The sequence below is a fragment of the Melanerpes formicivorus genome, unplaced genomic scaffold, assembly GCF_026170545.1.
Source record: "Melanerpes formicivorus ecotype bairdi unplaced genomic scaffold, bMelFor1.0.p_v2 SCAF_2, whole genome shotgun sequence".
Lineage (NCBI taxonomy): Eukaryota > Metazoa > Chordata > Aves > Piciformes > Picidae > Melanerpes > Melanerpes formicivorus.
The window spans coordinates 26037029-26059762 of NW_027142354.1; the positions used below are offsets into that span (position 1 = coordinate 26037029).

A 22734-nucleotide genomic window follows, 5' to 3' on the forward strand; every position below is an offset into this window, starting at 1 on the left:
CCGGCTCCGCCCGAGGCGGGAACGGCGGAGGGCGCTGCCTGAGAGGCGAGGGCTAAGCGCTGGCGCCCGGACAGACACTGCAAACAGTGTGAGGTGGGGCGAGAGAGAACAGACACGTCAACGCTGCTTTATTTCAGTTCTTAAATGTAACATTCATAAAGCAATTAATGCCAAGTTGCCTTAAAAAAAAGAAACAAACCAACAAAACCAACAACAACAAAACAAAAACACAAAAACCCAAACAGCAAACAAACCCCAAAATCCAAGACAATTTGCATTTCTGATTATTGCCCAAGATGTGATTTGTGCTCTTCAATAACAAAGGCCTTAGGTTACATTTAGCCATCCAGCAACGCATTCTAATTATTAATTTTAAAAGCAAGTCCTTTAATTTCCTGTTAGATTTCCACATCCATAAAATATTTGAGATCACATTCCATAGTACAGGTCTAGAAAAAGGTAGTTACGCAGTCATTACTGTGCACAATTCATTAAATAATTGGGGGGGGAGGGGAGATGTTTAATCTGTTTTTAAAAAAGCAATGAAAAACAACACAGTGAGGATACAAACACAACTCTAAGCCTCACGGGGCAGCATGAGAGCTGTCCTGCTTAAAGAACACCCCTCTACATCCCATGCTCGCAGGCTGGTGGTGCAGGACGGGAACCTCTCCTGCTCCTCTCTCTGATCCGTCTGGCTGGGTGGTGGTCAGAGCCCGCAGCTGGGCTTAGATCCAGTTACAGTATCAGGAGCAACTCAGAGTCGAGCAGCCACAGGTTTCTGTACAGGTATCTTTGTGTCTGCCAGGAAAAAAAAAGTAAACACTTACCTAAGTGCTGTAAAATACAGCTCCTTTAAACTACATTTTGCTTTATTTTCCTCAGTCACTGGGTTGCGCTGAAAGCTGCAGTCAATGACACCAGAATTTGTGAAAAAAATATCATAAGGATTTTCATGTAGATAAAGCTAAGTAAGTGGAAGGGAAGCCCACTACAACTAGTATACATGCATTCTCCAAAGTAATTTATGACCTGAAAACCCATCTCCAAATGAATTACAGAACACTTACCAAACATGTCCAGGACTTTATTAACAGCTTCTTGATTTACACTGTAAGTGAATCCATTGGACCTACAAGGAAAAAACCAAACTTGTTTCTTCAATTATTTTTTCTTATTTCAGGCATTTCTATACAATAATCTGAATTAAACATTCTCATAATTGCACCATATTTTTCATCCTACTAGCACATATATTAATTTTAAGGACATGACAGGCTTCTAAGCAGATTGTACTCAAGGACAGTTATGATTTAAGTTATCCTTCCACTGGTTCAGTTACCCATATCTCTGTCTCTCCCCATTTTTATGGGGGACAACAGCACAAAAAGACATTTGTTTGTTTTTCAATTTTCAAGACTCTTTGAAACTAAACCAGATCTTCCTATGATGTCAAATTGTGTTGCACTCAAATGATTTATTCTTTTTACCTGAAAGGGGAATTTAGCTATAGACATCTGTTTAGCAGAGTAACATGGCAGGAGATGCCACAACAGCACTTCCTGCAGTCTCAAAGAGCACTAATAGACCTTAACTAATTAATTTCCTGAGCACAGGGATATGGAAATAGCTCAGGGTCACTGCTACCATCTACATTCTGTGAGACACTTGGGACAATGCAGGAGTTTCTTGTATCAGGGACTTCCATGGTTATACTTTCAAATACAATAAAAAGCACCACAACACAAATTAATTTGGTAACACAAAATGTGCATCACTGTATTTTTGTAGAACAATACATGTTTTTATAATCTTAGGCCTGTAAATAGTGAACTGCATGAAAAGACTTTAATAACTAAGCTTTCTGTTAAAATGTTTTGGGATGTCAGTGCTGAAAATTAGTAGTATTCCTGATTATTGCTTACATGGCATGATGAGGCTTATTGTAACACACAGAGTAACTGTTCTATTAAAAATAAGCAGGACTGTTCTCTTTGCATATTGAAGACATGGGACAAAATTTGAAAAACCAAATGTCAAGTGAATCAGTGAGACCTATTAGTAAGTTAATTAATTTTGTTCCTGCGTTTCACTACCAGGGGGTGCCATTCTGCTTCTGCAATGTGAACAGAAAGGATCTACCTGGGTCTTCTGTACAAGTCAGGTAAAGTAAATCAACCTCCAGCTGACTGGTGCTCAAGCAAGTCAGGGTTCTGTTTCATAGTAACAATTCAGACATTAAGAATTCCCAGTTAGATCACATGCTGACTTCTACACACCAAAGAGCCAACCTCACTTACATTTTCTTCTTCTTTACTGCACCTACTTGTGCAAGAGCTGCCAAGGCATTTTTCTGCATGTCAGAAGACAGTGCCTCATAGCACTGTGTATTCCCTACAGAGAAAGCAGAAACAAGCTTTATCACTGTCCATTAACAGTCTACACTTGTAAAATCATACTGCTGAACAGCTATACACACCCTTCTCAAGAAGCTGAAAAACAAAGTTGCGGACTCCAGGTATAAACTGCTTCTCAGTAAAGCTTTCTTTTGCTTCCTTTGAGAGGTATCTGAAAATTAACTAACATTGGGGAGAAAAATTAGCACTTCTTTCCTTTTGGTTATTGGCCTGTGAATCACAAAGACACATGTCCTCTAAGTAACACAATTATACTTCCAAAGAACAGGAGAGGAACTCAAAAATATCATTACATGAAGCATCAGAAATTTTTATTACTGCTTAACAGGCATAAGAATCCTAGTATTAAACTAGAATCAGTACTACTATAATAGGAATCTTAAACATTAATTTAACATTCTTGTTCTGACAATCAAACCCAGTACAATTTCTTTAAGCAATACTTGTTTTACAGATGGGGAAAACTAGGCAAATCAGAGCAGTTCAGATCATTAACAAATTCCACTAGGTTCAAATCTCTACAGTCTCACCAAGCTTATGCTGACATACCTGAGATTCAGCCTCCTATTTTTGTATATATTGCTTACTATGGGAATGTGTCTAGTCTTACTCAAATATTCAAAAACAAAGACAATATGGCTGCAGTTACCGACTCCCAAAAATGCTGCCAGAGATGAAATGCAAACTCATATGCCGTACTCGGCAGTGCAGCTTCCATAAAATGAATTAAGCAAGAGCTTGTAAGACAGAACAATGCACCTGGTAGGAGCACACTCCCCATGATGCTTATAAACTCACAATGGACCATCATATTGCAAGAGACTTACTACATTAGTCATTTGGAAAAGTCAGAGCCAAAAGATAAAATCAGAGAAAGGGTGTTTATTAAGATTTTTATAACTGTTATTTCTCAACTCTTGTACTTCCCAGCCATGAAAACAGTCACTATTTATACTACAGAAGTATCACAGCTCTCCTAATTTTACTACAAAACACGGGGGGGAAAAAGGGTAATTCTCTGAACAATAACATACCTGATAAGCCTCCATGAAAGGTCTGAACATCGCTGACAAGAAAGATACTATAATGCTTCCTTTGTCGGTAGGGTAGACTTCCTGTTGACTTGTTTGAATGGCATCACATTTTGTGAGCAGAAAACAGCCTTCCTCAAAATCCTGGCGAGAGAAGCATAACTGAAACTTGAACATCTACAGTAAGTTGCCTTTCCCCACAAAATCAACAACAAAAAACACATAGCAGGACACCACTTGCATTTCTGAATTTGGTTCTCACGAGACTCAAATAAAAATTTTCCTACGTAACAGAACTAGCCTTATAAAAAGGCAGTGGGAGGGCAACACACCTAGGAGCAAAGAAAGCAGCTGTGGCTGCTGTCCTAACAGCCAGCCTGAGCTCCCTCAGGATTTTGTCAGAATCGGGTCAGGCTGTCCATTTGAAGTTGTTTTTTTTTCAGTAGGTGGATTTGCCTTTATCTCATGTCCACTGTTTGTGATAAATGGCAACTGACCTGCTCTCTACAAAACAGACAACATAATGCCCCAAAGTTACAAATCACAGAAATGTCAATGACAAAACTATTTTGCTGCTAGCTGCCAGTACTGGCATAAGGGAAGGGACACAGGTCACACACAGAACATGAGGGGATGCAACACAGGTATGACAGACACATAGCAACCCACCCTGGTAGTCGTCTAAGAGACCCCTTAACATTACTGGAGTCAAATGAAGGAGTTGCTGTAAAGTCAGTCACAGCCAGTAACCTTTCTGCTGCAACAGGCAACAATTGCTACCAATGAAAACTAAACAAAATGGTGCCGTGGTCAGAGTGGCTGGAGAGCAGCCAGGTAGAGAGGGACCTGGGGGTACTGGTCGATGGTGGGTTGAACATGAGCCTGCAGTGTGCCCAGGCAGCCAGGAGGGCCAATGGCATCCTGGCCGGCATCAAGAACAGTGTGGCCAGCAGGAGCAGGGAGATCATTCTGCCCCAGTACACTGCACTGGTTAGGCTGCACCTCGAGTCCTGTGTCCAGTTCTGGGCGCCTCAGTTTAGGAAGGATGTTGACTTGCTGGAACAAGTCCAGAGAAGGGCAACAAAGTTGGTGAGGGGCTTGGAACACAAGCCCTATGAGAAGAGGCTGAGGGAGCTGGGGCTGCTTAGCCTGGAGAAGAGGAGACTCAGGGGTGACCTTATTGCTCTCTACAACTACCTGAAGGGAAGTTGGCGGATGTTAGTCTCTTCTCCCAGGCAGCCAGTACCAGAACAAGAGGACACAGTCTCAGGCTGCACTAGGGGAGGTTTAGGTTGGATGTTAGGAAGAAGTTCTATACAGAGAGAGTGATTGCCCATTGGAATGGGCTGCCCGGGGAGGTGGTGGAGTCACCATCATTGGAGGTCTTCAGGAGGAGACTTGATGGCGTGCTTGATGCCATGGTTTAGTTGTTTAGGTGGGCTGGATTGGTTGATGGGTTGGACACGATCTTGAAGGTCTATTCTATTCTATTCTATTCTGCCTTCAAAAAAGGGATAAGTTCTCTTCTATATATACAAATGAGATTATAATATAGTCCCAAGTCTTGAATGTTCTTATGACAATTATGCTTAACTTTTTTTTAAAATAGGAAAGATCACAAATATCACCACCAGAGATTTGGTCTTTACGCTGATAAAAATCACATTTTATTAGTCTTAAATCCAAATAAAAGCTACACATGGACTTCCCAGTTTGTATTGCGTATGATGTTGAACTTGTTTTTTCACAAATAAACTTGTGCTCACCTGCATTTCAAGCTGTCTGGATTAGAGCAAGCTCTGACAGAGCAGGAGGCATACAAACTGACACAGCAAGATCTGCAGAATGCAAAGTGCTGCCCACAGTTTTCACAGCTTGCCTGTGTCCAGCAGTGCTAGGAGAGCATGCAGACATACTGTACCCTTATAATATGGCAATATGCATGGACAATACCAGCTTTGTCTGGTCTCATTTCAGAAACCTTGACAGGCTGCATTGCCTCTACTTGGTAAAAGATTTTGGCTGCAGACATTTAAATCAGGCCTTACTGTAAGCATTTCCCTCAGTACTTGCAGTGCAGTATCTGAATCTACACAAGCAAAACGCCAGTGATAAAAAGTTAACAGGGCTCAACCATGAACCATCAAAGTATTTCTTGAATTCCCTTAACCTACAACTGCATTAGCAAACTTTTTAAAGAGTTAATTGGTATAACCACAGAGAAAAGTCCTCCAGAGGCTATAGAGCCCCAGGGGGATGAGCAGTTAAGTCCCAGGATATTGTAGTGTTTTTCTATTCTGTTTTCCTGTATTTCTCTGTTTAAGGGAGTCCTCCTCTCTCCAGTCAGGACGCACATGCCGTGGTCTTATGGTTTGTGGTGGAGATGGCTTTCTCCTGGCCTTGGCTGGCAGTGTATTTTCAGCTAAGCCCCTGGGCCTGTGGAAGCCTGTGGTAGCCCTGGTTCTAGTGTGGGTCAGGGGGCAGTTTGGCCTGTTCTTGGGCGTGCTGAGGCTGACTGGGATGCAGGTTGCTGGAAGGTTTTAGCCTGGTAGGCCCAGGTGTATTACTTCTACCTGAATACCTTTTGTATACATTTGTAAATCAAATTTCCATTTAAACTTCTAATCCAGCGTGGAGCATTTATTATTTTACTCCTTGGGAAGGGGTAAAATATCTTTTATGTCCTTTTGCTTGTGGTTCAAAACTAGGACAGCACAGGAACATCAAAACCTTCAAAGTTCAAGGTCCAAGAGGCCACTGCGTAAACACTAGAGGGTAGACAGTGTCCAGGGAGAGGTGGGTATAGAAGCACATGAGGCACTGGGTATTGGCACAGTCCTCTGGCCTCCCTGCCATCACAGACCATACATATGAAGCTACACAAAAGTGATCACAGCTGCACTAGGAGTCTAATCAACCAGGACAACAGGCACTTAAATTAAGAATTACCTACTCAATTGCCAGATAACCAGGGCATGCAATGTTTGATCACTAATTGGTACACCACCTATCATTTAATTTTCTGAAAGAGCAGCAGTAACTCTCTGCTGCACAGTCTGCAAGAGAGCTGTTAGGAAAAAATTACCCTGTTGTACCCTCAATGAGAATTCCTGTTTTGTTTCTGAGCTGACAGAACATACACAACCTGTGACATAACTCAATTAAATCTACATTAACACTTTTTTTCTTCACACGTAAGGTCTCTCTCATAACTACAGAGCAAGAGGACAGTATTTACACTGTGTTTAAAAGCCTTTAATCATATATATATATACACAGATACACACACACACACACGTATCTGTGCTGGAAGACTGGTAGCTTTACAAAAAAAATTAAAAAACCCAAATTTGTGTTCCAGTTCATTTTAACAGTTCAGGATTGGGCAATTTCAGGGTTTTTTTGGTTTTTTTTTACTGGAAGGGGAAAAAAAAAAGATTGCATATGCAACCTTATGGATTCAGACAACGTTTTGCAACAAAACAAATGACCCTCTTGTAAGTTCTCCCACTTACAGATTGACTTGATACCACTGTAGGTCTTTATCACACAGCATTTGCTTGTCAGAGCCCTGAAATCAGATGCTTTCAGTTGACTATGTTACTGCCTTATTTTTGTACAAAGGATGTTTTTACCTTCAATGAAATTCCAGGAAAGAAGATGAACTCCTCAGAAAAAATGTCCCGCAAGAAGCTGAAGCAGCTATAGACTTCCTCTGAAAAAAAATAATTGCAAAGTAGTAGTGTTTTACAAAAATAACTGAGAACATACAAGTGAAAAGCTATTTACTCCTTGTTTGAGAGAGAGTACCTACTTCAAACAGAACCTGGAATTGAAAGGACACATACGTATACAGCAGGAATCACTGAAACAGAAGACAAGTACTCAAAGCACTTAGAATAGAATAAACCAGGTTGGAAGAGACCTTCAAGATCATCGAGTCCAACCTATCATCCAACACCTAATCAACACCTAATCAACTGACTCATGTAACCAAGCACCCTGTCAAGTCTCCTCCTGAACACCTCCAGTGACGGCGACTCCACCACCTCCCCGGGCAGTCCATTCCAATGGGCAATCACTCTGTGTAAAACTTCCTCCTGACCTCCAGCCTGAACTTCCCCTGGCGCAGCCTGAGACTGTGTCGTCTTGTTCTGGTGCTGGCTGCCTGGGAGAAGAGACCAACCTCTGCCTGTTTACAACCCCCATTAACCTTAACCAACTTAATTTGATTGTTACCAAAGGGAAGGTGCAGGGTGTTGTAGCTTCTCAGGACATGCATTAAATGTCAGGTAGTCAGATGCTGCACAAAATTAAAGTTTGCATTCTGAAAAGTGTTTTTTTTTAGGAGTCAAGTATTGGAAAACATTAAAATATTTCAGAAAAAGTAGCAAAAAGAAAGACTGAGAACTGGCTGCACTCTATGCAAGTGTGAGCTTTGTGTAACTTGTAACCTAAAATGCTGGTCTGCTAAACACCAACAAATAAAACACCTCAGTACTTGGATGAGCTCATCTTAACTATGTCCTCTCAGTAGAATCAAAAAGTATCGAAGGGTAAGCAAGCAAAAAAGGCAAGCAAAAGAGCTCCGTCTCTCCCAGCACATCCACCTTATGCCACAGGACCTTGCCCAGAGTCTAACAGTATCAGATAGCTTCCAATAGCAGCTACAGGATCCTCATGCTCTTCTGACAAAGAAGAGCAAAGCCAGTGGACTTTTGGAGCTACCCAAACGTACCTTTTCTGAAGCTGCGTGTCATCTGCAAGGCAATTGCCACTAGAGATGGACGGACAAACACGTTCAGCAGCTGGTTTCTGTACGTGGCACACATGAGGATGGCCAGAGCACGTCTAAAGACTACTTCCCCTATGGCTCCATCTTCCACTCCTTTGTCATTTAGGACCACGCGGCCATCCACAAGGCAAGCGATGTTGGAATGTAGGGTGAGGCCAGACACAACTGCTTTTTTGGCACACAGGTTATCTAGAGGGAAAACACAATGCTCAGGAAGATACAAGGAGGAACATAAACCTATTTACAGTATTTAAGTCTTATAATTGAAGACCAATTATTAAAAGAAACATTCAGTTAGAGAGATATTCTAAAATAAACCAGAAATTGGCAATCTGGGAGTATGAAATGGAGAGAACAAACTTCAGATATTTTTGTAATTAAATGACTTTGAATTTTCCCACTTGCTAACAATGACAGAACAAATATTCTGAGCCTCCAAATAAAGAAGCATAAATCTGATTGATTGATTGATTGATATATTCATCAGTAAGGAAACACGGACTATACTTTTGCTTAGACATTTCTAACACTACAAGTTTTGAATCACATGCACACATCTCTGCTTTTCAACTCTCATACACAAGGAAGGCCTCATCCCAAATTAAGTTTAAAGAAATCATCATGTATCACTACGTGCAATGTATCTGCTCAGAGAAGGAACAGATTGCACTTCAGTCTAAATTTCTTCTTGTTTTGTAAGACAATCCTTTTAAAATGCCTAAAGCAAGGTGTGTGGGGTTGGACTTGATCTCTTTGGGTCCCTTCCAACCCCTGACATCCTGTGATCCTGTTTGGTTTTTTGTTGTTGTTCTTTTTTTGGTTGGTTGTTTTTTTCTTGGAGCTGGTTTGGTTTGTTTGTTTTAACAATAAAGTTCTTTGAAGGCAAGCATGAGTTTTGCAAACATGTGGGCTCTGATCAAACTTTTTTGTCACGTGACACATCACAAACTTTATTCAGATAAAAAGCAAGATCTTGAGTCTTGAAAATACACTTACCTTTTTAGAATAACTTGCACAAAAAACACTACTAAACCTTCTCTACATCAAATGTGAACTCTTTGGCAAGCAAGAAAATATGCAAGAAAAAAATTACTGAAAGCTGAAACACACTTTACATCATGTTTACAGCATCACAAGCCTATGAAATCAACATAGCCTGTAACAGAAGATAAATGCATATTCTTTCCCCTTAATATAGATTTCACACAGAATCTCCTTGGATCTTACTTGCTCCTTCAGCCTAGTTTGTTCCAGTTCTGCTAAGGCTCCCAAGTTTCTCAATGTAGTAAGAAGAAGTTGGTGAGGGGTTTGGAACACAAGCCCCATGAGGAGAGGCTGAGGGAGCTGGGGTTGCTTAGCCTGGAGAAGAGGAGGCTCAGGGGTGACCTTATTGCTCTCTACAACTACCTGAAGGGAGGTTGTAGACAGGTGGAGGTTGGTCTCTTCTCCCAGGCAACCAGCACTAGAACAAGAGGACACAGTCTCAGGCTGCACCAGGGGAGGTTTAGGGTGGATGTTAGGAAGAAGTTCTATACAGAGAGAGTGATTGCCCATTGGAATGGGCTGCCCGGGGAGGTGGTGGAGTCACCATCATTGGAGGTGTTCAGGAGGAGACTTGATAGAGTGCTTGGTGCCATGGTTTAGTTGATTAGGTGGGTTGGATTAGTTGATAGGTTGGATGTGATGATCTTGAAGGTCTCTTCTAACCTGGTCTAGTCTAGTCTAAGAAGCAGAAGCCTGAGCAAGTAATTTGGCAGTTCCTGTTTTTAATAAAAAAATCTCCAACAGTCAAGCAAATTCTCTGTAACCAACCAGTAAGACAGCAACAGAAATAACTAGCTGTTTGGAGACAGAAAGATGGATGTGGTACAGTTGTTGCTGGCTTCTTAACATCACAAAATTAGCCTTTAAAATGTATCTATTCTTTCAAATTACTGACAATCCAAAACAAAACAACAAACCCTGTTCCTATGCAACTGATGCCCAGAGAGGGGTCAGCACACTCCAAGAAAACCTGCTCAGCTGTCACTGTTCCTTTATTTCATTAACATGCCTATTTGCTGTTCCCTGACTATTTCAGAACTCTACTAAAGCAAAAGCTTATTCATTGTTGCTAAGAAAATAAACAAAATAAGCAAACCCAAATGTGGTATGCTTTTCAGATTACTGTGCAGTAAGATTCTAAATTATGTTTAAATACTGCCATTAAATTCTTCCTCTTAAGAGTCTGGCAGAAGTAGACATTGTCTGCATTCACTGCAGTGCAAATCCCTGAAAAGAGAAGTGGTTTTCTTCAGATAGGATGGGAGTTTTGTTATAACTGCAGCCTGATCTTTTTTCTTGATGCAGTAAAGAGAGAGGCTCTTGATTATACACATTAATACATAGCAAATATCCATGCTTTAAGTCTATCTAGAGTGAAAAAGTAAATGTACTTGCATTGCATGTTATTCTTTTTTGCTGGCTTTACTACTTATGTCCTGAGGCTCTAAAATAAACTACCTGTGGCACCATGGAGGGAAGTTTAAAACAATTGCTCAGAAAGGAAGGAGAATCAACCCTTCAGCAGCCAATATATACATATATTAACATTTACACTCTTGTATGTGATTAAACCCATGAAAGATGCTTTCTCCCTAAAAGCCATCACTGTTTCTGGGGTTAAAGTGAAATTTTAAAATAGACCACTTGCAGTTTTGATTTTCTCTCACCCATTTGTTTCTGCTAGTTTTTTGCCACAGTAACAAGCTATCATCAATACTAAGCAATAAACATAGCATTACACTAAGTTAACTGCTGCAGATCAAGTAGTTGCCTGTGATGTATCTAAGGTTCAGAAAGACTGACATAAAGCCAATCTCAGTGCTCTAACATCAGTACCTTATAATTCCCCCTCATTCCACACTTCAGGATATAACAGTATAATATTTGTTCTGCTTCCACTTAACTGTTTTTCAAAGTACTAACTTCTACAGGTGAAATAAAAACCTGTCAGGTTTTAGCATAGTTTTTAACATATCCTAAAATTAATTTACAGCTCTGAGGAAAACATTCTGTAAAGTTGTCACCATACACTGCTTTCAAAGAAAATGAAATTTATCTTTCATAAGCAACAAAATGAATAAAAATAACACTTTTTCTGCATACCAGGCCATTCAATGAATCCTCCAAAAGTCTGTGTTAAGCCTTTAAGCCACAGGGTCTTTTCTATTAGAGCTTCAAAATCCATGGATGGCAAATTCTGGAGCAGGACAGCAGCAACTAGCACCCATGGGCTCAAAACCATGTTCTCTATTTGCAGGAGCTCCATTTTATAAGCTACATCACTGACAAATTCTTGGATATCCTCAGATGGCTTTTGGGGAAGATGCCTGAAAGAACAATGCAGCTCAAGGTAAAGAGCTCCAAAAACTGGAATAGAAATTACACCCTTCCTTATTTCTTCCATATTGCTCACAGATCTTTAATTACCTTATTGCAGCTAATATCTGGAGGGTGATTCAATCTATGTGCTATATAGAACAGAGCAAAACATTGGTAGCTTCATGACAGTATTTGAAACACAATCTCTGTATTGATGTCGTCCACTCACTATCTTAGATTTTTAAACATATCATGCTTTATCTAACAAATTGCAAAAGCTACCACATTCAGTCCTAGCTACAGCTCCCTGGCACATGATCACATAACAGCCCACAGTAATAATGCAAGAAGGGAGAGAAAGGCAGAATTTTAAAGGGGCAAACGCACCAAATTCAGAGACAAGAGAGCTTTGCCCGGCCCAGGTATCATCACAGAATTTTAAACTTCTCAACAGTACAAAGCTATGCAAATAGCAATCTGTTTCAGACACACAGAGTCACAAGCATGATAAGGCTCTGCTCAGATAAAACAGGTTCAGTGGAGAGGAAGCGAGGAGGAGGGGCAGGTGGAGGGGCAGCGAGACAAAATTTGGAAACAAAGTACAAGAGAGTATCTTAATTATTTCACGTAAGTGAGGACTAAAGAAATGCATCCATGGAAGGATGTGGTACCTGGGAACCAAATTGTATGGGCACCGATTGATTCTCCCAGATGCTAATGTTCTAAGCGATACCGGCTGGCCAACGTAGATATGTATGGTACCAAAATTGTCACTGAGGATTCTTCTGGCTTTTAACAACCCCTACAAAAATGGGAAGAGCAGAACTCAAATATTGGTGCTACAGGGTGTGTATATATCCACCTATGTTCTGCTCTCAAGGAATTTACATACAGAGGTAGATTCTTTGGGTTTTGGGACTCCTAGGAGTTCATATGCATAGAGAGATTCTTCTAATATCCTCTCGTAGCTAATGCTGATGGGAACAAGGTATGTGTCAAAGACTTCACGTTTAAAAAATGGTTCCATCACAATGCTGAGAAGACCTGCAAATTGGAAAGAAAGGAGAGAAAAAAAAAAGAAGAGTAGTGAAAACATGTCTTTTTTGAGGAGGGAAAAGCAACTTCAGTTTAACTTTGCAAATGGTATATTCAAATTTTAGAAACTGCACTGTGCCTTTCCCTCTTTAAGCAAGCAGAAGCACAAGCCACTGCCCAAACTTTAAAAGAGAAGGCAAAAGTAAGCAGCACATTTGAGCAGCTATTTGTGGTCTTTCCAGCAGCACTGCTCTGCACTTGCATAGCATCTTCCCTCTAAAGATTCCCCACTGCTTTTACGGTTACATTATGACATTTCTCTGCTCATCTGGAGCCACTTATTTTGTAGAAAGAAAAAGGTGAAGAGTTATGCAATTAAGTACACAATGGGACAAAGGGAGAGAAAGCAATAGAGTACAAGAGATGTGTATTATTGTTTTCTGCGTGGCCTGGAATTCCAACTGTAGTGTTTTCCACTACTCTGACAGATCTTACCACTGTCCATCACTTCAACATCCCTTCCTGTCTAAAAACATTATGAAGTACAGAGCCACTCATTAAAAGTTCCAAGTTTTCAATAGACCTACCGAACTTTGGAGTCAGAGTCTTGGCAGTGCGACTTCTAGTCCCTTCAAGAAAAAATTCAATTGGGGCATAGCCACTCTTCAAAAGTAAAACAGAGAAAAAGCTGGTCAGAAAAATAAAAACATTTCTTCTTTATTGCCCACAAGTAGTTTTAAGTATTTAAAATGCAAGTAACTTTTTTTTTTCTTTTAAATGGAAGCCATGCATGCCTATCTTAAATCATGTCCAAGCCTATATTCCTCCACTGTATTTGCCACACCATATGGTTTAAGAAAATACTACATGTGTCATGAGATATGGGCACAAGTAAAGAATAAGCAGCAATTTGTTTACTACCTACTGCTGAACTAAACAATAGAGAGCACACATGCTCTTCACCTACAGCAGCTGAGGTAAAATGTACTTAATCAGATCACAGGGAGGACTTGCAATCACACAACTCTACCATCAAGAGCTTTCACATGAATCATCTCAGCAGAGTATTTCTTAAGCATACATTTTGAGAGTCCAAGTAATTTGTTTACCCTTAACATAGTTTTCACATATTCAGCAAACACTGCCCAGTAGAGTCTGTTCCCACCAAAGGAACGTCGCATAAAAAAGGCACCTGCCCTTCGTAGCAGCTCACCAACTATCTTCATTCCTAGGAAATCTGAAAAACAATCAAACAAAAACCAAAAACACATACAAAAAATGTCTTAGTATCAGCCAGCAGAATCAATCACTCTCTCTAATACACTAACTCAATTACCAGAATAAAGATGATCTCTTTCAAGGATTCCGTTGACGTAAATACTTTTATTTGCTTTCAAACTGTCTAGCAAGATTTACATAGACATGAATGGCATACTGTGCTTTCACAGTTTTGTAAGCTGCATTTACTTAGAGCAATTTGTTTTCATAATTTACATGTCCAGATTTTGGCCACAATGAAGACACGGTATTTGAAGTATACTGTCTTGCTCATTTCCACAAAGATCAGTTACCAGTGAATGTATCCCAGAAGACAGAGAAATTAACTGACCAATTACATTACATTATACTATTATGATCCTGATTCATCACTTTGGGAGGTGTGCACGAAATGAACTTAAATATTTAACAGTTCTAAGTAATGCTGTTCAACACTTACTACATTTCTTAGGAAAATATTTAAAGCAAGTCTACATAGTTGGCTATGTGCTGCTTCAACCTCCTCAGCACCTCAATCCATGAAACTCTTGAGAACAGATGTTCATTCAGTAAAGTAACTTCACATTTCCAGCTGCATCACTGACTGCCTTGAAGATGCCATACAGTATGTCACACACATTGAGGAGGGAGAGGGGGAAAACAGATACGAAGAAACTGACTGCAGGACTCTGGGCAGCAACAGCAGCTGTTAAGAGCTCCCCATGCTCAGAGGTCCATCTTTTTCCCATATTCTCCCAAGCTCCCTCCCTCACTACAACACGGATTCTATCCCTTCCCTTACTGCCACCCTACTACTGCATATTCAACCTCCAAACTGGGATGCTGGCTGCATGCCTAATACCTCTCCCCACCACACACTACTACCCCATAAACTAGGACCAAAATGCATCCTTTCATCTACCTCCCACACTACCCCCTAAGAACCAAGACAGAAATATACTCCCAGCATCAACTAGATTCCTGCTAATGTGCTGTATGACCATTTACTCTGGGGTTACTGTTTACCTTCCCTTAGCTAATCAATACAGATTCATCTGTACACTACTTGAAGCCAAGTGGTAACTAGCAAAGTCCAGGCACTTAGCACCTACATCAGGAGAGGATCTCACCACTTAGCACTAGCACCATTCTGAGAATGAGTTTGTAAAATTTCATCTGGTGAACCTCTAGCACAATATGCAGTAAATACAGCTATAGAGGAGTTTAATACAAATGTGCATCAGCATAATGAAGCTGCAGCCCTCTACTTCTGAAGAACTTTGGACTCAAAACACACTAAATACTGTAAACAAGGTTAATCAATAAAAAAATAAAATCCCTCTAAGCTAAAATAATAGTATCTCAAGAAACTGTTTTGAGGCCCAAAACTTAAAAGATGATTATCCAAAACTCAGAAAAGGATTACATGGGTATCTGTCACACCATGTGAGCTGACTCTGAGCACTATGCAACAGGTAAGTAGCTGCAACACCTTCAATAAGGCAGCTACTTGAGACGTCAGCTTCTAAATTCATCAGAATCTAAACTGCATCACCCAGAGCTAAGACACTGATAACTCAAAGGCCAGCAGAATCTCATCTTCCTTAGCAAGCACATTCTCCCAAATTGTGCTAATTTTCTACAGGTCTTCTGAACCTCTTGACTGGATAGATAGACTACAGTAAAGCAGTAGGTTCCCAGATCTTTGTTTGCCCATACACATTGTGGCACTGCACCAGACCTGAGGCTGTCTTCCTGCTTAAAAGACCTGGTCGATAACAAGATTTCCAGATCAGGTTTCTCAGTTGACAGCTGCCAGAGTACAGATTTTCAAAAAGCACATTAACTCAGAAGATACTGTTACAGTCTTCAAGAATCATTTCCTGCAAATATACTGCTTTCATCTGCTTTAGAATTAAGTACATCCAAAATAGTGACCTCTGATGTCAAATTTCATTTCCCAGCCAGCTCTGCTCTCAGCTCTTCATGTTAACAGTTCTGCCAATGTAGCATTAGCTACAAGCACAAGGTGGCTGACACTTCACTGGCTACTATGATTGCACTTAAATCTGTATAAAGCATCATAAAATGTTCTGCATATAAAGTAGCTCCTGAGCAAGTTTTTGCCTGTTTCCAGGAAAAAAAAAAAGAGGCAATACAGACATCTTCACAATGACCATTTTTGCCCCAGCCTTGGGGCTACAGCTGGGGTACTTCAGGGAAAACTTGTGAAAAAAAATCACCTTTGATTGGGCTCAGCACCGGCGAGAAGCTTGCAGGCATTGTAATCATCTCACCCGAAGAGATATTTAGAATAAAAGTTAAACACAACTACATAGCAGCCACCTGAGCCCTTGCTACCAACTCTCTGGATCCTGAAAACATTCTTAAAAGAACATACTTGCCTATTCCTGCAGCAATGACAGGCAAAGCTAAGTCATATGTATACAGCAAGTAAGACAGCATCAAAAAGTCTATGTAGCTTCGGTGACTGGGCAGCAGTACAACTGGATGCTCCTGAATGGCATGTTGCAACTGGAAAAAAAAAAATCAGCACAAACAATAGAGTTCAAATATTTACAGACTGACTCTTGACATTTGCAAATACAGACCTTCACAGGGCTTTAGGCAAACAGAAGCTGATCATTTGAGGGTGGTAGACTTTTTAAGCTGGAACCTTAGGACTATATTAACCACCTGTGGTTCACAAGCACCACAGGACTCCCAGGGCCACCTCATTACATGATACTCTAATTCAAATCCATTTTGATGGGGATGGGAAACCCAATAGGGCCTGTAGGGCTGACATTGCTGTTTTCCTGAGAATGCACTACACCCTCCAGAACAGCACTATCCTGCAATGAAACAGGGACACAATAGCTCCCCAGGAAACAGAGGCAAACTTAATGCACCTCCTGCCTCAGAGATGCACAATGTTTCACCACTCTCAGCTGTATGAATATTTTGCAGAACAGCCAACCTACTCAGATGCATAACATGAGGTTTTCACCCCAATTCAGCTAAATGCATTAAGTTTACAGTATCAGACAGAAGAACTCTCTCCATAGATGACCTAACAGAATCACTGACCCATGGTATTCCTCACCACAGGAAGCATTTGGAAAATGGACAAAAAGTTCTGCTGACTGTTTGCCTCTAAAATATTTATATACCATCTCTCTTCCTCCCTCCCCACTTATTAAGAAATGCAGTAATAAACACCAGTGTAGCCCTTTCTTTTTTTTTTAAGGAGTATTTTTCATATTTGTTACTTGGAGTGAAGATTAGTCCTTTTTCATGTGACTGATATGAAAGTATTAGAACTATTCCCCCCTAGCTCCCAGGACTTACTCTCTGCATTCCTTCTTCATTCACACAAACTCTCTGGAAAAGCTGTTTGAATATTTTGCTCAGAGTAAAGGCGAAAAACCTCACAGCTCCTAATTGCATACTGTGGCCCATCTCATCCAGGATCTCCATAGCTTCTTCTTGAACAATATCAACTGATTCTCCTGTTTCTTTTGCTAACTAAAGAGAAACAAAAGAGCAGTGAGATGTGGTTCCCCTCTCCTTGCCCACGCACACCATTCTGTATGTCACAGCAATATGGCAGAACTACTACTACTACAAGATTTTATGACAGGCACAAATCTAATCATACAGAATCTGTTAAGTGCCAGCCAGCAAGAGAAAATCAGGTTAAAGTTTTTTAAAATCAAGAATGAACTTAGATGTCAATGGCAAGGAGTGTGTGCAACAATTCCCCCTCCCCAGAAAGATACCATCTGAATGCTTTAACCTGCAGCATCTTCAGAGGATATTTAAGTTCAAAATACCTTTTCTATTTTATTGGTCTGAAGAAGGCTGTGTGTGCTTTTTCTTTCAGTAGTAAAATAAAACCTGTGTTTGCAGAGATATTCACAATGTAAATCTTTGAAGTGAATTTGCGTTGTATTTTAAGACCTGGCTGAAGAACCTCAGCCCTACCAGCTTCAGCTTCTTTGTAATGTATTACTTTGGCAATGGCTAGCTGAAATGTGTACAAAGCACTGTGTCTACCAACTGTGCATATCAATGATCTCTCTGATGTTGCTGTGCACGTTCCCTTTTGAAGTTTCTTAAACCAGACTTAATGGTTGTCTCTCCTACTTGACAGTTTGCATATATAGATACTTAATTGAAGAACTAGGCTTTTACTGTTTGAGAATGGGAAATGTGCCTTCTACCGAACACAGAAAAGGAAAGAGAAAGAACTGCAGAAGAAAAGTCTCCAAAACAGCACAGCTCTGTTAGAAGCCAGCCCTGCTAACCTATTATTTGTGTTTTGTGATGTATGAGAACATGTATCTCCTTCAATCTATTACCTTACTGCCATATGTTCAATTGTTTTAATAAATGCACTATCCTTCAACCTACATATTTCCACATGTAGCTGTAACTGAATAATCACTTAAAGAAGTAAAAAAACTGCTTGCACTTGAGCCTGAGAAAAAAATATCAGTCTCCCTTGGAATAACACATAATTATTTTTGTTATTCACTGGGAAGGAGATACTATTCTCATTCACCCTTCAGCCTTCCTCACAGTTGATCCTGTGTGAATTATGTGCACATCCACTATAGACCTAAGCACCTACTCTCCAAAATGAGGAATCAAAAAACCAGACCAGTCACACATACAAAGCTAAACCAAACAAATGTACTTAATTTCACATACTGACCATTAGTAACCCCAGCAATTTGTCACAAGAACAAATTCTAGTACACCTGTGCAAAGCTGCGTAAACTCTGCCCCAACAGAAGGCACACTAACTGCAGACTGTTGTGCATATTGCCCATGACAGCCTTATTTAGAAACTTCCAGAAATCACTAGCAGAGCTGGTAACTATGTTGCAACGGCAGGTCTGCTAACTCTCCAACTAGGTGATGCGAGCCAGGAAAATAGCCATCAAAATAGCTTCCCATCAGAAAGCAGTACTTCAGAAGAACACATCACACAAAAATATCTTTCTGTCAAATCCTCTGTAAAGCAGTTTCTTTCAATAAATGTTTTAGTGTTTCTAAAGTTGAAAGGTTTTTTATTTTGTACCACTTCACAATTCCTGATACAACAATAGAACTGGCAACAGAACTACTGTGTAGTACAAGGTTTAGCCTACCACATCATAACTGGTTTTGATCTATCACAGGTAATACTGACCATTAACAAAAGTAAATAGAAAAATTTCTATGGCAGCCACTCACTCTACACTAACCAAACATCTTAGATACTTCTATTGGCCTAGAATTATTTTTCATGAATACTGAAAACACTTACTCTGCTGGCTACTACTAACACATGCTCTCAGTTCAGTCACCTCATATAAGCCAGTCTGACTATAAACTATTTTGTTTGTTACAGAGCAGTAGCTTCTTTTAATCTTTAAACAAAAATACAGTAACATCTTCAACACTGTTTCTAATCCAAAGAATTCTCTCTGAAATCTAACTCTCATTTCAAGGAAAGTAGCTTTTATGCCCGATTCATAAATATATCACTAGCCTATAAATTTCCTGCAAGACATCCACAAGTACAAAAGCATCTACTAAGTAGTAGAGTGCTTACGCTTTTCACAATGTACTCTGTGTGGACAAGGAAGAGGAGAAAAAATTGAGCAACTCAAGCACAGTGGATAATTTAGAAGGTGAAGTGTCTTATATGCAAAATCAAAACACTACTTCATGAATGAGCTGTCTCCCAGCTTAGTGGCAACTTAATGGTAAATCAGCATTTGCTCTTTCTGCCAAAAGAGTACAGCTCTCAGGTTACTGATTTATCAGATCGCCTTTCAAACTACAGCTGCCCATGTTTGCCAAAGTCAGTAGTAATCTTTCTTTCTCCTTGCTGCTACACAAAGCTTGACTGCATTCAGTCTAACTCATCTTAAAGCTCAGTGTCCAGACTCACCTGCTTGACAACATATTGAACCTGTTCTGACTGGAGAACAGCACTTTTAAGAGCATTTGGCTTGCAAGGTGAAAGTCCCTTGTAGATGACAGGAGTATAACATTTCATTGCATATCTCAAGTCACTGGACAATCGTCTTTCCTCCAAGATATCTTCAAACTCATCTCTTTTCTTTGATGTGAGCTCTTTCTGCTGGGAACATACAAATGGAGAATGAGACACCATCTTGAGCTGCTCATTGCTCTTCTTGGCTACAGTGTGAAAATAATGGTATGCAATACTTATGTGGTGGGTTTAAGAGAAGGGCTCAGCCTTCTCCCCCCCACCAAGAGGAAGAAAGAAACCACAGCTAGCCAACCGGAGGAGCAAAAGGGAAATGCTATATTTACAAGCAACTTTTAGGGAACGCAGGATATATACACAATTTACAGTATTTACAATATATACACAGAAATATACAGCAAGGTAAAAAAAAAGGAACAATAATACAGGAACAAAATTCCCCCCCACTCTGGAGGAGGGTTCCCCCCCTGTACCCCCTTCTCTCCCCTTTTTCCCCAAAGAGGGTTAGAAAGAAAGAAAAAGAGCAGTTATTAATTAAAGCAGAATATGTTAGTAGGCCTTAGTTTGCTTATATGTCCAAGGTCAGTCTGGCAGGGAGCCCAGAGGCAGACAAGCTGGAAAGGGAGAAGGGAAGGAGCAAACTGAGGAAAGTCCCAGCTGCACCTAAGCTTAAAACTGCATTTTTTACCAATCCACCAATTAAATTAGTTTAGAATATCTGGTTGTTTTCATTAACATTCCAAAACATTCAGCCATAGTGTCCCAGCACTGTCCCTTTCTTAAAGGCACAGCCTGAAATGGTCACATATTCAGAGCACATGAACAAATATTACCTTCTTGGAACAATGTTGCAGAAAGAAACTAAAAGGAAAAGGAGAAAAACAAAAACCCAACGACAACAAAACACACACAAAAGCAAACCAAACCCAACCCAACCCAAACAAAAAACCCCACATAACAGAAAAACCTTTCTGACTGCAAAGATGCCCAAATCACCCTATGCAACATGTTATTTAATTCTGCCCAAGCAGAAGAAATTGAGAGAACACCTGTGCTCTGAAAGATAAAGTGCATTGCCTCCAGCCTCTCCATGGTTAATAGGTATTAACTAAAACCCCTTTGATTCCAACTCTCACGGCTGCATGAAGACAGTGCCACAAATAGCATTTTAAAAACCCGAAACCCCCTGCTACTTTAAGCTGCGTCAAGGGACCTTGCAATTTGTGCTGGCTTTCACCAAGCTTGGACATAACATACAGACCACAGCCAGGAATGAACAAACTTAAAAACCCCATTATCAACCATGTGAAGATCAAAATGCAGTATGGTACACATGAAGATAAAAAGAGCACAACCTCTGGGAACCAATGCCACTGCTAAGCAGGAAAACAAACAGTACATTGAGAAGTACTTGTGAATCTGTCCCCCTGCAGAAATCTCAGTGACAAAACTCCCTTGACACAGCAGGCACCCCTCTGCTGCAGGCAGATGTCTCCTGTTATTTCCTGTACCACCAGAACTCATATGAATACCCACTCAAGTCTTTCCAAATTTGAAATTTTATCTCCCTAAACTTCAAAACAGCAGCAGCTGCTGCCAGAGCAGCAAAGCAACCAGAGCAAGACTCCATGAAACACCAATATGTAAGTATTGCTTATGACCAAGCATATTTATTAGAAGATGAAGCTAACATGTAAAAATGCTCATGTCTTCCTCTACAGCACCACTTGAAGGGTAACACGGGCAATCCTTTCATTCATTCCGAGTTCTCCCTCTACGTGCAGCCTGTGCAGAATCAGTCTGATAAAGAAGGATGAAGCATGTTGTTTCATGGGCTCTTAACAGTGACCTTTCGTGGTGCCGAGAGAAAGAAAAGCCTGGCCAGCAAACACACAGGAGACCACCAAGAAAAGATACACAAGATACTCAGCCGTGGCAGCTGGGTTTTCAGTCCCGGGAGGGGAGTCAGGTTTCAGGGCAGCTACATCAGCAACCCTATCAAAGCAGTTGACATTTAAAGCAATTAGGAAGCAAACACTTAGTTCCTGTCTATTCGTCAATGCAAGAAGGCAAAACTAAACTCAGATGAGGAATACCTCCACTTAAGAACTACAAAAGTCCTTCAAAGTCTCAATTGTATAGAAAACCAATTTAATTTTAGCAGAGAACACAAATCCTACTATACCGTTTGACCTTCTCATACTATTTTCCCCACACAGTATAGTGAGATTTGGATATCATCCTTCTACTCTAGTAGCATTTGGTAGATCACCTAGCTTTTCTTTCCAGTACTGTAATTTTGAGAATTGTCCCACAGTAACTGCAGAATGAACTCTCCAGGGACTTTCAAAACAATTCTATACAAGGTATTAATCCCATGCCCATATCAGTTTAAAACTTTTATTGTTTCTTTTCCTGTATGGTTTAGCATTATGGTTTTCCATCTCCTTCTCCTAGAGCTTTCAACTAGTTAGCTATTTGTTGTCACCGACACCTTATATCAACCCCCTCGATTAAATACAAAACAGGGGGGAAAAAATCCCTTATGCTCTGTAATAGCAAAAAATAATAGCTCAGAACAGCATCAGAAAATCCTGGTTGGTGACAGGTCATTGCTTAGGAAACCTAAGCAACATTTATGTAAATTACCAAAGTTTAAATCCTACAATGAGCAACTACATGAAACCCAGCCAAAGGAACCCAGTGCTCACCTCGGGTATCATCAGCCGCATCAACAGTCACTGCACTGCTACAGCCATTCCCCAACGTGTCTCTGGGAAGCAGAGTTTTGCAAAAGCCATAGCCAACTGAAAAGTTACCTCTCTG

General features: G+C 40.4%; 1 protein-coding gene across 2 annotated transcripts in view; it reads right to left on the reverse strand.

Annotated features, from left to right (window-relative positions):
- Positions 1-111: 111 nt before the first annotated feature.
- GNPAT (glyceronephosphate O-acyltransferase) overlaps positions 112-22734 on the reverse strand; it is a 24146-nt gene continuing 1523 nt past the window's right edge. The window contains exons 2-16 of one of the 2 annotated variants that reach the window (XM_068153786.1): positions 19846-20034; positions 17250-17426; positions 16304-16433; positions 13751-13878; positions 13229-13304; positions 12499-12650; positions 12278-12408; positions 11391-11614; positions 8187-8432; positions 7084-7163; positions 3452-3592; positions 2480-2579; positions 2301-2394; positions 1071-1132; positions 112-801 (exon numbers count right to left, since the gene is read on the reverse strand). In XM_068153786.1, the coding sequence (XP_068009887.1) occupies positions 758-801; positions 1071-1132; positions 2301-2394; positions 2480-2579; positions 3452-3592; positions 7084-7163; positions 8187-8432; positions 11391-11614; positions 12278-12408; positions 12499-12650; positions 13229-13304; positions 13751-13878; positions 16304-16433; positions 17250-17426; positions 19846-20034 (1974 nt within the window). In that variant the 3' untranslated portion in view covers positions 112-757. Of the gene's footprint in view, positions 802-1070; positions 1133-2300; positions 2395-2479; positions 2580-3451; positions 3593-7083; positions 7164-8186; positions 8433-11390; positions 11615-12277; positions 12409-12498; positions 12651-13228; positions 13305-13750; positions 13879-16303; positions 16434-17249; positions 17427-19845; positions 20038-22734 lie in introns of both variants that reach the window. The other variant, XM_068153777.1, reaches the window with a different exon arrangement.